The following is a 13,757-nucleotide window of genomic DNA, read 5'->3' on the forward strand; positions in this document are numbered from 1 at the left end:
CCCTCTGCTCACCTTGCTGTCTCCCCACGCAGCTACGACTCCAACCTCAACGCCTCGCGTGACGACAAGAAAAACAAGTTTGCCAGCACCATGGAGTTTGTGGAGGACTACCTCAACAACGTGGTGAGCGAGGCGGTGCCCTTTGCCAATGAGGAGAAGAACAAGCTCACCTTCGAGGTGCGAGAGCTGGTGGTGTCATGGCATGTCACGGGATGCCATGTTGGCCGTGGCGGCCTCCTCCAGGCCTTGTGGCTGCCCCTGTGACAACCCATGTGTGCTCCTACCACTCATCCCTGAGCACAGCAAGGTCTGGAGTTGCCTTGTCTTTCTCCAGGTCGTCAGCCTTGCCCACAACCTCATCTACTTTGGCTTCTACAGCTTCAGTGAGCTGCTGCGCCTGACGCGCACGCTGCTGGGCATCATTGACTGCGTCCAAAATCCCCAGCTGATGATGCAGGCGGTCTACAGCGATGAGGTGACAGGTGAGTCCCTGCTCCATAGGCAGACCCGGTCCCAGGGCAAGGTGGTTTCTGCCCAGTGCTATCCAGTTTGGGCTGCGGGAATACAAGCCACCCATTGATCACATGGAAGCTTGTGTGGGAGCTGAGGTGGGCCCTTGTCACCCGCTGGAAAGTCCTGGCAAGCCCTTGGCCATGGCAGAGAAATATCCAGTCTGAGTGTGTCTTTGTGTTGGTCCTCTCCCTCCTCCCATCTGCCTTAACTCTGCAGGGAAGAATGTGAGGAGGTCAATCCAGGGCGTTGGGCAGATGATGTCCACGATGGTGCTGAGCAGGAAACAGTCAATCTTCAGCCCTCCAAGCCTCAGTGCTGGCTCTGCCCCAGAGCCTGTGGACAGAGGAAGGAGCGTTGAGAATGAGAACATTGTGGTGATGGAGACCAAGCTGAAGATCCTGGAGATCTTGCAGGTGGGAGGAGAAGCATCGTGAAGCTGTGAGGGGATCAGGGAGGCATGGTTTTATGATGCAAAGAATCAGATGGTGTGACGAGAGGACTCACTTTTGCTTTCTTTGCTCTCTGCTGCTGCCAGTTCATCCTGAATGTGCGGCTGGACTACAGGATTTCCTACCTGCTTTCTGTCTTCAAGAAAGAATTTGTGGAAGTCTACCCCATGCAGGACAGTGCGGCTGACGGGACAGCTCCGGCCTTTGACTCCACAAGTAACTCTTCCCCTTTGCTCCTGGCACACCCAGGGACATGGAGCTCCAGCAGCTCTCAGTCTGTTGGCAGGGAGTTGGGGGACTGGAGTTCATGCACAGAGTGAATGGGGGGCTCTTGTGTCCGTCATGGGTGCTTGGACTGCAGGCTGCAGGGAGCTGGGCTGGTTCCTGCAGGGTTTCTGTGGTCATGTTGTTCTCCACATTCATCTCCATTTCCTCTCCCTTCAGCTGCAGCAATGAACCTGGACCGGATTGGTGAGCACGCGGAGGCCATGTTTGGTGTGGGGTGAGTCCCTGCCCCCTGGTGCATAGTTAACCTGGCTGGAGGGCTCTTCCCTCTCCTGCCCATATTTGTTGCTGGGGCTGAGAGCTGCAGGTGATGAGGAAGATGAGGCTCTTGAAGGCCCATGCAGCTGTCCTATCTGCCCTGAGAGGTGATAAGAGTGCACCCCAGCTCCCATGTGGCTGGTGACTCAAGCACTTTCATTCCTGGTTCCAGGAAGACCAGCAGCATGCTGGAGGTGGATGACGAGGGAGGGAGGATGTTCCTGCGGGTGCTGATCCACCTGACGATGCACGACTATCCGCCACTCATCTCCGGCTCCCTGCAGCTCCTCTTCAAGCATTTCAGCCAGAGACAGGAGGTCTTGCATACCTTCAAGCAGGTAACCCTGGAGAGGCTGCATCTGATGGCCCCTTTGCTTTGGGGGGAGATCTGGACAAGGAAGGGAGTGGGGTTTGTGCCCCAAACCGGCTGCACAGGGAAGTCCCTGGGAATGTCACTGCAGGTTCAACTCCTGATCTCAGCCCAGGATGTGGAGAACTACAAGGTGATCAAGTCAGAGCTGGACAAACTGCGCACCATGGTGGAGAAATCAGAGCTGTGGGTGGACAAGAAGGGCAGCATCAAAGGGGACAGCAATGTGGATGGGAACAAGAAAGAGAAGAAAGAGGTGAGAGCCCAGAGCAATACTCAGAACCAGGGTGGGAGAGGAGCTGGGGACAGACCCCTCGATGGAGCATCAGGGTGCTCTGGGAAGAGGAGGGGCAGGGTCCTGTTACACCCCAGACTTTGGGGAGGTGTGCTGGGACCCTGAAGCCATTTCTGTCTCTTTGCAGCACACTGCTGATGAAGAGGTCATTGCTCCAGGAGAGAAGAGCAGTGAGAACTATCAGATAGTCAAGGGGGTAAGGGAGACCACAAGCTATCCACAGGGCTGGCTGGTGCATCAGTGAGAAGGGAGAGGGGGAAATTGTGGGGAACTCTCGATCTCTTCTGTAGTTCAATAGAAATGAGTCCATGCAAAGGCTTGTTCCTACCAGCACGAGGAGCCCATTAAGTCCCTGGGTTCACAAATGGGACTCACCCTGGAGACAGTGGAGGGAGGGGGCTGGTGACAAGTACAAACACTCTCTGCTTTACACTTTAAGAAGGATTTCTGAGTGGGATGCTGTAGTCTGTGAGCGGTGTCCAGAGCTGGGTGTGAAGGAACCATCTGGGCTTAAGATTGGCGCCTCTGGGTTTCAAGCAGGTCCCCAGGGCTGGTGGCCATCCTGATGGGCTCCCAGGCTCAGTTCCCTTTGGCTGCTGTCCTTCTGTCCCCAGATCCTGGAGCGGCTGAATAAGATGTGTGGGGTTGGAGAGCAAGTGCGCAAGAAGCAGCAGCGCCTGCTGAAGAACATGGATGCCCACAAAGTGATGCTGGATCTGCTGCAGATCCCTTATGAGAAGGTGGGGAGACAAAAGCCAGCTGGTGTCAGCCAACTAGTGTCAAAGTGCATGGAGCAAGGAGTGGGGATGTGAGGACAACCTATAGGGCTGGGTCCTGCAGCTGGGCAGCCTGCTCCTGCTCTCCATCTCTCACCAACCCCTCTCCACCCTTCTTTAGGGTGATGCCAAGATGATGGAGATCCTCAAGTTCACCCATCAATTCCTGCAGAAGTTTTGTGCTGGCAATCAGGAAAACCAGGCTCTGTTGCATAAACACCTCAACCTGTTCCTGACCCCGGGGGTAAGGAGAGACCGAAGGACTTCGCTATCACTCCTGGGACTGAGAGCAGGAGATAATAAAACCAGGAGAAAACACATGGAGGAGGCAGGACCAGCACAGGAGGGGAGGCTGTGCCTCACAACTCCCAGCCTCACTGTATCCCCCTGCTCCCACAGCTCCTGGAGGCTGAGACAATGCAGCACATCTTCCTCAACAACTACCAGCTCTGCTCGGAGATCAATGAGACAGTGCCACAGCACTTCATCCACTGCGTGGCCACCCACGGCCGCCACGTGCAGTACCTGGACTTCCTGCACACCATCATCAAGGCCGAGGGCAAGTACGTCAAGAAGTGTCAGGACATGATCATGACTGAGGTGAGCACCTCTTCTCCTGCTCGTGGGTTGTAAGCACAGGGTGCAGCTCCTAGGAGTGTAGTTGCCTCCTCCTTTGGACAGGAGCCTTCCCAACCAATGCTGATTTCTCCCTGGAGTTGGAAGGAAAGTCTCCAAGAGATGCAAGATCTGAGAGCCAATAACCACTCCGGGGTCCCACAAGTTATGATTTGTGATTGCATTGCAAACACCCAGTTTTCCCACATGACCCTTTCACCCCGCTCTGGCTGCTCTCTCTCATTGCCCCAGTGCAGAAGATGTCATTGTGAGGTTTCTCCTTCTCTGGAGCAGTGACTGGTGACTCCTCCCAACAGCTCACCAATGCTGGGGACGACGTGGTTGTTTTCTACAATGACAAGGCATCTCTGGCCACCCTGCTGGAGATGATGACGGCAGCCAGGGACGGGGTGGAGGAGAACAGCCCGCTGATGTACCACATCTCACTGGTGGACCTGCTGGCTGCGTGTGCTGAGGGCAAGAATGTCTACACTGAGATCAAGTGCACATCTCTGCTGCCCTTGGAGGACGTGGTGCGGGTGGTGACCCACGAGGACTGCATCACAGAGGTACGGGGTGCCCGGTGAGGAGCGTGTTGGTAGCTTTGTTCTGTTTCCCATTCCTCTGATGGTCCCTGCACCCTGCTCCCTCCCTCCCTGGCAGGTGAAGATGGCCTATGTCAACTTTGTCAACCATTGCTACGTGGACACAGAGGTGGAGATGAAGGAGATCTACACCAGCAACCACATCTGGACTCTCTTTGAGAACTTCACCCTGGACATGGCCCAGGTGCGTGGGTTGGGTTGGGCAGCAATGGCTGCTGCGTTCCGTGGGGACAGCTTGGTGTCACCAAAGCTCCCTTGGCAGACAAGGAGTGTGGGCACCACAGGGACTTCTGCACCCACACTATGGGCTGCTGGGGAGCAGCTCTTTGGGGTGGACCCAGATGCTGTGTTACCAGCCACATCCCTTGGTTCAGGAAGGTCCCGGCAGCGCTGCGTGCCAGCAGTGTCCGGCTGTGCCTGCTCACCTGGCCCTGATGCCATCATTGTCCTCCCTTCTCCTCACAGATGTGCAAAAAGCGTGAGAAGCGTCTTCCAGACCCCACTCTGGAGAAGTACGTGCTGACAGTGGTGCTGGACACCATCAATGCATTCTTCAGCTCTCCCTTCTCGGAGAACAGCACCTCGCTGCAGGTAATGGGGTGTTGCATAGGGAAGCAATGCATGGAGGGAGCGAAGGGCTCACCCTTGGAGAAAAGGAGTCTGCGAGCACCTTGCAGTGGCACAGAGCTGCCCATTCTCTCCTTCAGACCCACCAGACCATTGTGGTGCAGCTTCTTCAGTCCACCATGAGGCTGCTGGAGTGCCCCTGGCTGCAGCAGCAGCACAAGAGCTCGGTGGAGGCCTGCATCCGAACGCTGGCAATGGTCGGTAAGGAGCTGTGCCAGAGGGATGCTCTGCTCCCTGCCAGCCAGCCAGATGCAGCTGCCCCGGCTGCGTCTGCTCCAGCAGCGGGCAAGAGCCATCATCCCTACTGCAGCCATGGCAGGGTGCTCTGGGGAGGCTGTCTGCTGGGAGCAGGGAGGTTTGGCTCCAGGATGTGCTTTTTGAGCTGTGTGTCTGGTGTGGCTGGAGGAGAGCTGAAGCTTGGTTTTGGTTGTTGGGGAATTCCTGGTGTGTCCTTGCTGGTGCAGGGCCCAGAGAGAAAGCTGGCTTTTGTGGCAGCTTTCCCTCGCCAGGACTTTGCCCTCAGCCTGCCTGCAGCTGCCTGACTCAGGACGAGGGCTGTTAGCACTGAGTCACCACACGGAAAGCATTGCATGTGGGTTAGATGCTGGGTGGAGACACTGGCCAGAGCCGTAGGATTCCCTTTTGTAATTGCAGGCAGCGAGCTTGCAGCCTCTCTGCACTGGGCTTTTCCAACTGAAAACCAGAGGCAGTGCCTCCTCCCGCCCCATGCTGGGCAGTGGGGGATGTAGGCAATGGGTGCTGCACTGGGGAGAGATGGTTGGAAGTACCACACTCCCGACCAGCCTGGAGGGCTTTTCTCTTGTATGTTATTCGTATCTTCCCTGCAAATGAAGAGCAGGCGAAGGGGTGCCCTGCCCAGGGCAGTGTGGTAGCAGATGTGGCCGCTGATGGCTCGTGGCTGTCCCCAAACCCTTTCCCCTGTCCCGCAGCCAAGAGCCGCTCCATCGCACTGCCCATGGACCTGGATGCCCACGTCAGCTCCCTGCTCAACAGCAGCTCCACCAGCACCGTGCAGAGGAACACATCCAGCTACAAAACTGCCACGAGGACCTTCCCCCGCGTCTCCACCACCCCCAACCAGTGGGACTACAAGAACATCATAGAGAAGCTGCAGGTACGAGGCTGCGTGGTAGCAGGAAGGTGTGGGCACTGCAAAGTCTCTGTCCATGGCGTGTGCTGACCTAAAGGTGTGTGCTGTGATTTGTAGGACATCATTAATGCCCTGGAGGACCGCTTGAAGCCGCTCGTGGAGGCTGAGCTGTCCGTGCTGGTGGATGTCCTCCACCGTCCGGAGCTGCTCTTCATGGAGAGCACAGAGGCGTATCAGCGATGTGAGAGTGGAGGTTTCCTGTCCAAGTGAGGATGCTTTGCAGTTGCCATGGGGTTCCTGGGGATCTGCATCCTCAGTGGGTTGTGCAGCTGCAGAGTAGAGGGGCGGTGGGACAGTGCCCCTGGGGACCTCCTTGTCCTCTTGGCTGTGTGATGGTGACTCTGTTGTCCACGGCCAGGCTGGTGCAGCACACGAAGGATCTGATGGAGACGGAGGAGAAGCTGTGCATTAAGGTGTTACGGACGCTGCAGCAGATGCTGGTGAAGAGGAACAAGTATGGTGAGAGGGTGAGCACCACGGCCGTGTGGCACAACCCCAGCACCACTGCTCAGCTGGCAGCTCCCTGCCTGCTGCAGCCCGCAGGCACTTGGCCTTGCTCTGTTCCAGCACTGGCGTCGGGAGCCTCGTGACGTTTATTTGTCTTGGCAGGGCAACCTGCTGCGGAAAATGCTCCTGAACAATTACCTGCAGAACAAGAAGTCCAGCTCCAAAGGGGAAATCGTGGATGCTGCTGGGGGAGGTGAGTGCCCCTCTCGTGCACCTTCTGTGTCTTTCTGTGGTGCTCACGCATGCCTTGAATGCCTGGTTCCAAACCGTGGTGGGTTCACACCCATGGATGGTCTCTGTGTCTCTGTGCTCCCAGCTCCACGAGGGAGAGAAGGGACAGGCCTGGTAGTCAGTTAGCTGTGCTGGTTCTCCTACACCACAGCATCACATCCATGTGTGTCCTCTCCTGCAGGTCAGGACCAAGACTGGTCTGCCATTGCTGCTGTCCAGTGCCGGCTGGACCGAGAAGGAGCCACCAAACTGGTGGCTGACCTCATCATGAACACCAAGAACGAGAAGATCTTCCAGGAGAGCATCCTGCTCGCCATTCGGCTGCTGGATGGGGGCAACACCGAGATCCAGGTGCCTGTGGTGGCCACGAATCCATAGGGTGGATTACATGGGCACCGTGAAGGTCCCAGTGTGGGGAGGATGGGTGCAGAGCAGTCCTTGTTCCCTCGTTGGCCTATGGGCAGCAGGCTTTGCCAACATTTGGATTGCATATGTTTGCTGACCGTCTGAGGGAGGAACTACAGACATTTCTGTGTTTCTGAGTTTTCCAGCTTGGTGACTGGCTAAAGCTCGGGGCTGGATGCCTAAAGGGGCAGGTTGTTGCTGATTGGTTCTGGAGTAATGCTGATGCCCTCTGCTGGGTATCATAAAAATGACTCAGAGTTGCAGGTCTTAGTTGATAACTTATAGGTTATCTTGAATTCTTTTCCACAGGGAAGTCAAAAAATTGCATGTGCAAAAAGCCTATGGGGTTCCAAGATTGCAGCAGCTCTAAGTGCTGCTTGCTCTGTCCCTAACCCTACTGAGGATAAAGGAGAGAAATAAGCACAGGGCGTGCTGCACCCGTGTAAATCCAAAAGATTGCAATGCCAAGGGCATGAAAAGTAAGGGATTTAGGGTGAGGAAGGGCTGAGTGTGAAAACAAACCAAGCCACAGGGGCGGGCTGGGGCTGTTTGGTTTCTGCAGTGGAGACTCCAACTGTTTGTGCTCCTTCCTCCCAGAAATCCTTTTACAACCTGATGACGAGCGACAAGAAGTCCGAGAAGTTCTTCAAAGTTTTGCACGACCGGATGAAGAAGGCTCAGCAAGAGACCAAGTCTACGGTGTCTGTGAACATGAGTGACATCGGGAACAAACCCCGCGAGGACAAAGACGAGCCTGACCCTGGCACCAAAGGTATGGGGCCGTGTCCTCCCAGAAAGGCCAATGCCTGCCTCGTGGGACAGCCTGATGCTAATGGGGTTGGGTTGCCCCTAGGACGAGGAGAGACCTTCATGATGCCCGGCACCCCCTCCCGATACCCGCTGGCTTTAGGGTTTCGGAAGGGCCACGACGCTGGGGAGCAGGGGCAGAATAATGAGATGGGAGTGACAGTCCTGATTATGGAGCCTATCCTGCGATTCCTCCAACTGCTGTGTGAGAACCACAACCGAGACCTTCAGGTTGGTGCTGGGAGCTGCTGGGGGCTGCGGCAGAAGCCGTAGGGCTGGGATATGGGGTGGGTGGGTTCTGCCTCCATTGGACACCACTCTGTGCCTCAGCTTCCTGTGGGATATTTCCAGCACTCCCTGTGGATATAACTTTGCTCAGTATCCTGAAAGCCAACAAGGCACTCCTGTGTCCATGGGAGCATGTCCATCTCTGGAGGGTGTGTTGGGAGGGGGAGGGAGGGGTCAGGACCTGGTTCAGGCTCATAACTGCAGGCTTTGCACAACAGAACTTCCTGCGGTGCCAAAACAACAAGACCAACTACAACCTGGTGTGTGAGACGCTGCAGTTCCTTGACATCATGTGCGGCAGCACTACAGGTGGGCTGGGGCTGCTGGGCCTCTACATCAACGAGTACAACGTGGCCCTCATCACCCAGACCCTGGAGACCCTGACTGAGTACTGCCAAGGGCCCTGCCATGAGAACCAGGTCTGTGGTGTGGGTGTGGGTCTGCGTTGTTCCTGGGGCATTTCACCACCCCGTTGGGTGCCCAAAGAGAGGATTTTTGAGGAACGAATGGAAAGCTGCAGGGATAGGGCCAGTTCTGGGCTTCAGGGTGTGTGTGAAGGAGAGCAGAACATGGGAAGCAGAGGTACCCCCATGGTGCTCAGGGGTGGTGTGTGGGTTTTGTTGCATATAGTGCTTAAATAATTTTGTGATGGAAACGGTGTCATTGCCAGCGAGGGAAGGGGTTTGGGGCTCCTGGTTCAGAGCTGTAGGCACAGAACCATTTTGGAGCTGGGCTGTGTTGGGTGGTGAAGCTGGGAATGCATCCATAGGACAAAACATTGCATTGCTCCCCCAGAGCTGCATCGTGACCCACGAGTCCAATGGGATTGACATCATCACAGCCCTCATTCTCAATGACATCAGCCCACTCTGCAAGTACCGGATGGACCTGGTCCTGCAGCTGAAGGTGGGCAGAACCTGGGGCTGGGGTGGGTGGCATGTGTGTGAGCTCCCTGCTTGCTGGTCTGAGTTGTGGGGTGAGGTAGGCATGCATCACATCCTTAAATACATCAGCTGGGACAGAGGTGCATCCCCACCTCACAAAGTTTGGATGCCTCTAGCACAGAGGCATTTATGACCAACTGTGATGCAGGGGATTTCTGCCCACCCTGAGTTCCTGGGCAGAGCAATGCATAGTTCCCCTCATCAAGGGCTTCTCCTCTCCAGGACAATGCATCCAAGCTCCTCTTGGCCCTCATGGAGAGCAGACATGACAGCGAGAACGCCGAGCGGATCCTCATCAGCCTCCGCCCTCAGGAACTGGTAAGGGCTGAGTGTGGTGGGAAGGAGAAGGAGCCCCCATGAAATTGCTGCTGGACCCCTACGCCTTCAGGTCTTGGTGGAGTTTCAACCCACGTTGGCTGCTGCTCTACCAGCAGTCACACAACACCCTGCACCAACATCCCTCCTGAGGAGGAAAACAGGGTGAGGAAACCAGGACAAGCTCACCCACCCTCTGCTTCCTTCTAGGTCGATGTGATTAAGAAGGCCTATCTGCAGGAGGAAGAGTGTGAAAACGCTGAGGTTTCCCCTCGGGAAGTTGGCCACAACATTTATATACTGGCACTGCAGGTACTGATGCTGCAATCTGCTGTGACAGCAGTGACCCACCAGGCTGGGCTCCCGCTCACCCATTTGCACATCTTATTTATATACATTTCCTCCAGGCAGGCTGGGAAATCTACTTTTTACCATGAAAACCCAGCATTGTGGCTCATTGGCCATCCTGCTCCATCCCATAGTAACACAGCTCTTGTTGTTCCCTTCCAGCTGTCCCGACACAACAAGTCTCTGCAGCAGCTCCTGAAGCCGGTGAAGCGAATCCAGGAGGAAGAGGAGGAGGGCATCTCGTCTATGGTACGGGAGGTCCTTGGGCATGGAGGCCTCACTATGCTGCCCTGCTGCTTGTCGTCCAAGATTTGGTGGCTTTTGTTATCCCCAGGGTGAAATGGAGAAAGAGAGATTATAAATACCCATGCAGCCAAATCAGCAAGCACAATGGCACGTGCATCTGTTATAGCCCAGCTGTGTGAGTGCAGCTCGCTGGGGAAGGCTCAGCCGTAGGTGACAGCCTACGTGCTGCAGAGAGGGGCTGTGCCCCACCAGGTTCCCCCTCCTCCCCCCCAGTACCTTCCTTCTGCCCTTCCCTTCAGAAAAGGAAGGGCTGAGTCCTCTGCTGACACTTCTTCCCTCTGTACCTCAGCTCCCGAATGAGATTCAGCAGTAATATGATTTCCCTGGGGTTTAGGGGCATTGATTTGTAATTTGTGGATTAGCAGCTTTTGGATGTAATTATTGCAGGGAATCGAATGTCTGTCACCTCAGGGAGCACTCGTACCCCTTTGGGAGGCTTTAATTCATTTTCTTTCCCCTGAAACCTCATCAGGTTCGGTACAATTTGAGGAACGATGTTGTCAGTGCAGTTAGACTTGAACCCCCCCGGCTGTCCCTGCTCTCACCCTCTCTCCTCTCCCTGCATCCCAGCTCAGCCTCAATAACAAGCAGCTGACGCAGATGCTGAAGTCCACGGCCCCCGTCCAGGAGGAGGAGGAGGACCCGCTGGCGTACTACGAGAAGCACACGTCCCAGATTGAGGCAAGTCCTGTTTGGGTTGCCAGTACACACACAGCTGACAGATCCCACGTGTGCTCCGGCTGCCTCGTGCCCAGTTGTTCTGCACCAGGAGCCTTCCCAGCCCGGTGCCCATAGGAAGCAGTTGCAAAGAGCTGGAGACAGAGCCCATAGGAAGGTGGGGGTGCTTGTGGACCCCCCAAGACTCCCCCCCTCTCTGCAGGGCACATGGGATGCAGGCAGTGGGGCAGTCCCCTCCTTGCTTGCTCCTCCCAGCGCAGTGACACAAGGATGCGTTTGCTGGGTTGAGTCATAGTGTTAGATCTGGGGAGGGAAGGGAGGTATGGCTGGGTGTGGAAAAGCAGAAAGCCCAGCGTGCTTTCTGTACGGGCACCTTCATCGTGCAGATTGTGCGCCTGGACCGCAGCATGGAGCAGATCATCTTCCCAGTGCCTGGCATCTGTGAGTTCCTCACCAAAGAGACCAAGTACCGACTCTTCACCACGACGGAGCAGGACGAGCAGGGCAGCAAAGTCAGTGATTTCTTCGACCAGTCGTCCTTCCTCCACAACGAGATGGAGTGGCAGAAGAAACTGCGCAGTAAGAGCAAGCCAGACCTTCAGCAGTGCAGCTGTGAGCCTGGGGCAGCTGTGCTTTGAGGGGGCTGTGACCCCCCGTGGCAGCCTGGAGATCTCTGCATCACTGTGCCCCTGGGGGTGTATTTCCTCCACACCTGTTAGTGCAATTCTTCATAGCCTAAGAGCATCTTCCAACACATTCTCAGGGATGACACCTGCAGCTAGTGTCCCCTAGAGAGCTCTCTCTTTGTTTGCTTTCAGTTGGCTTCTTCCAAGCCGGTGTCTAGCAGCTACATTTTGTTGATAAAGCTTCTTTCTCTGCACTGTGTGGATCTCCTTAGGTGATTTCAGGGCTTCACCAGGACAGACTTCCTGGCTTAAAATAACAGGAGCTCAGTCAACAGTTAGGGGGCACACTGTAAATACTGTGCTGTGGCTCAGAGGTAATGCATCAGTATTGAAAACACTTGCAGATCCAGTCAAAACTATCTTAGGAATTCAGCAGGAAACAAGTTTCCAGTGTGGATGGGAAATTGCTGGCTGTGTCTCCTCTGGGACACAGAATTGGGCTGCAAACACAAAGGCACTGTTGTTTGGAAGGACGTGAGGATGTAAGAGGTGGGAGACAGAGAGAGGAGGGTGAGGTGACGAGTAAAGCCAATCTGATCCCAAGGTGCCAGAGGAGGTGGAAGGGCCCAGAAATCATGAAATGTGAGCAGAAACATTTTGAACTTGCGTTCCTGTCCCAGGAGATGAGGAGGGAGCTTTTATCAGTGATGTGAAGAAAGGGTCCCACTGGCTGTGCTGAGCCGAGTTTGGGTGTCTGGGAGGTCACAGCCTTCCCTGCTGGCATGAGGTTGGCTGAGATGTGTGTCTGCCTCCTCTCCCTGCAGGCATGCCGCTGATGTACTGGTTCTCCCGCAGAATGACACTCTGGGGAAGCATTTCCTTCAACCTGGCTGTCTTCATCAACATAATCATTGCTTTCTTCTACCCCTATGTTGAAGCCACTTCCATGGGTAAGTGCCCCAGCAGCTTCTGCTCCACGAAGTGGAGGAAAGAGTGGATCCTCACATGCAGAGAGCACTGTCCCGTTGCTTGTGTTCACCCCAGCCTTTGTCTCCTCTTGACTCCTGAAGCCTTTTCTGCTGGTCCTGGCAAGGGACTGAATTGAGGTTTCAGTTGCCAGCCCTCCCACGACTTCCTTCTTAGGGAACAGGCTCTTCTGCCTGGGCTGTACTTTCCCTGTTTGGAAAGTAGGGGAAGTAAGGACAGAATATGTACCAGCTGTCTCAAAGTCTTAATCACCTACAGTGGTTTTGAGATCTCAGATAAAAGATGTAAGAAAAGCATATCAGTAAGGACCATCTCTCTGCAGCCAAACATAATTTCTGCCTTTTTTTCCCTCAGCACGTTTGATTTTTGGACACTTTAGGCAGTAACACAGTGTCTGATTGTCAACATGCAGTTAACCTCATGCCTTTTAAATTGCCATGGGTCTTCTCTTCCCAGGAGTGCTGGATTCCCCACTGATCTCACTGCTTTTCTGGATCCTGATCTGCTTCTCCATCATGGCCCTGTTCACCAAGCGGTACGGTGTCAGACCGCTACTGGTGGCCCTGATCCTGCGATCAATTTATTACTTGGGGATTGGACTCACTCTGAACATCCTGGGAGCACTCAACGTAAGTTCTCAGAGCACTGTTAGAAAAATAACGTAGCATCCCACACCACAGGAGGCTGTTCTGCATTCACAGAGCACAGCAAACCTCACTCCCTCCCATTTCTGCTTGCTCTCCAGCTGACCAACAAGATTGTGTTTGTGGTGAGCTTTGTGGGTAACCGTGGGACCTTCATCCGAGGTTACAAGGCCATGATCATGGACGTGGAGTTTCTTTACCATGTTGGCTACATCCTGACGAGCGTCCTGGGGCTCTTTGTGCATGAACTCTTCTACAGCATCCTGGTACAGTAAATGTTTGGGGCACAGACATAGCCAGGCCACGCTGTTAGGAGCTAGAAGTTTCCTGTGACACCGTCCAGGCATTGATCGATAACAGCAGTGAGAACAATGCCCCGCGCGCCAATATTTGCGTAGGCTGATCTTTCTGCCTTCCGACAGCATCTATTACTGTCTCTCTCCCAGCCTTTTGCTATCACTCTTTTTCTAATCTCTACCGCGTACTTTATCTGGGTCAGCTGGGAGACAACGTGAGCTGGTGAGGGCAGAGGCAGGGGGCATGCATCCTATTCTTGGCTCTCCTGTACTGCTTAAGTTCACTTCTTTCTTCTGCAGTAAGACGCAAAACTTGAATGCTTTATGTGAAAGTTAGTCTGTGTCTACTGAGTGATCCCAGATCTCAGGATAAAAGGGGCATAGGTAGGCCAGGCGTTGTCGCAGAAAAGC

General features: G+C 54.8%; 1 protein-coding gene across 2 annotated transcripts in view; it reads left to right on the forward strand.

The window, feature by feature from the left end:
- The window catches only part of ITPR3 (inositol 1,4,5-trisphosphate receptor type 3), a 38,198-nt gene that overhangs the window by 19,254 nt on the left and 5,187 nt on the right, over positions 1–13,757 (forward strand). Inside the window, exons 20-51 of one of the 2 annotated variants that reach the window (XM_065740344.1) lie at positions 33–177; positions 335–482; positions 730–926; positions 1,049–1,178; positions 1,407–1,464; positions 1,678–1,843; positions 1,967–2,131; positions 2,298–2,366; positions 2,785–2,910; positions 3,068–3,190; positions 3,346–3,546; positions 3,879–4,130; positions 4,225–4,350; positions 4,632–4,757; positions 4,874–4,994; positions 5,744–5,928; positions 6,022–6,170; positions 6,323–6,431; positions 6,574–6,664; positions 6,884–7,053; positions 7,705–7,879; positions 7,961–8,145; positions 8,421–8,621; positions 8,998–9,108; positions 9,369–9,464; positions 9,672–9,773; positions 9,972–10,058; positions 10,686–10,796; positions 11,180–11,372; positions 12,244–12,369; positions 12,863–13,035; positions 13,152–13,316. In XM_065740344.1, coding sequence (XP_065596416.1) covers positions 33–177; positions 335–482; positions 730–926; positions 1,049–1,178; positions 1,407–1,464; positions 1,678–1,843; positions 1,967–2,131; positions 2,298–2,366; positions 2,785–2,910; positions 3,068–3,190; positions 3,346–3,546; positions 3,879–4,130; positions 4,225–4,350; positions 4,632–4,757; positions 4,874–4,994; positions 5,744–5,928; positions 6,022–6,170; positions 6,323–6,431; positions 6,574–6,664; positions 6,884–7,053; positions 7,705–7,879; positions 7,961–8,145; positions 8,421–8,621; positions 8,998–9,108; positions 9,369–9,464; positions 9,672–9,773; positions 9,972–10,058; positions 10,686–10,796; positions 11,180–11,372; positions 12,244–12,369; positions 12,863–13,035; positions 13,152–13,316 — 4,582 coding nt within the window. Of the gene's footprint in view, positions 1–32; positions 178–334; positions 483–729; positions 927–1,048; positions 1,179–1,406; positions 1,465–1,677; positions 1,844–1,966; positions 2,132–2,297; positions 2,367–2,784; positions 2,911–3,067; positions 3,191–3,345; positions 3,547–3,878; positions 4,131–4,224; positions 4,351–4,631; positions 4,758–4,873; positions 4,995–5,743; positions 5,929–6,021; positions 6,171–6,322; positions 6,432–6,573; positions 6,665–6,883; positions 7,054–7,704; positions 8,146–8,420; positions 8,622–8,997; positions 9,109–9,368; positions 9,465–9,671; positions 9,774–9,971; positions 10,059–10,685; positions 10,797–11,179; positions 11,373–12,243; positions 12,370–12,862; positions 13,036–13,151; positions 13,317–13,757 lie in introns of both variants that reach the window. The other variant, XM_065740343.1, reaches the window with a different exon arrangement.

Source organism: Cyrtonyx montezumae, unplaced genomic scaffold, assembly GCF_038088225.1.
Source record: "Cyrtonyx montezumae isolate F1298 unplaced genomic scaffold, pur_monq_1.0 scaffold_26, whole genome shotgun sequence".
In the NCBI taxonomy this organism is placed as follows: Eukaryota; Metazoa; Chordata; class Aves; order Galliformes; family Odontophoridae; genus Cyrtonyx; species Cyrtonyx montezumae.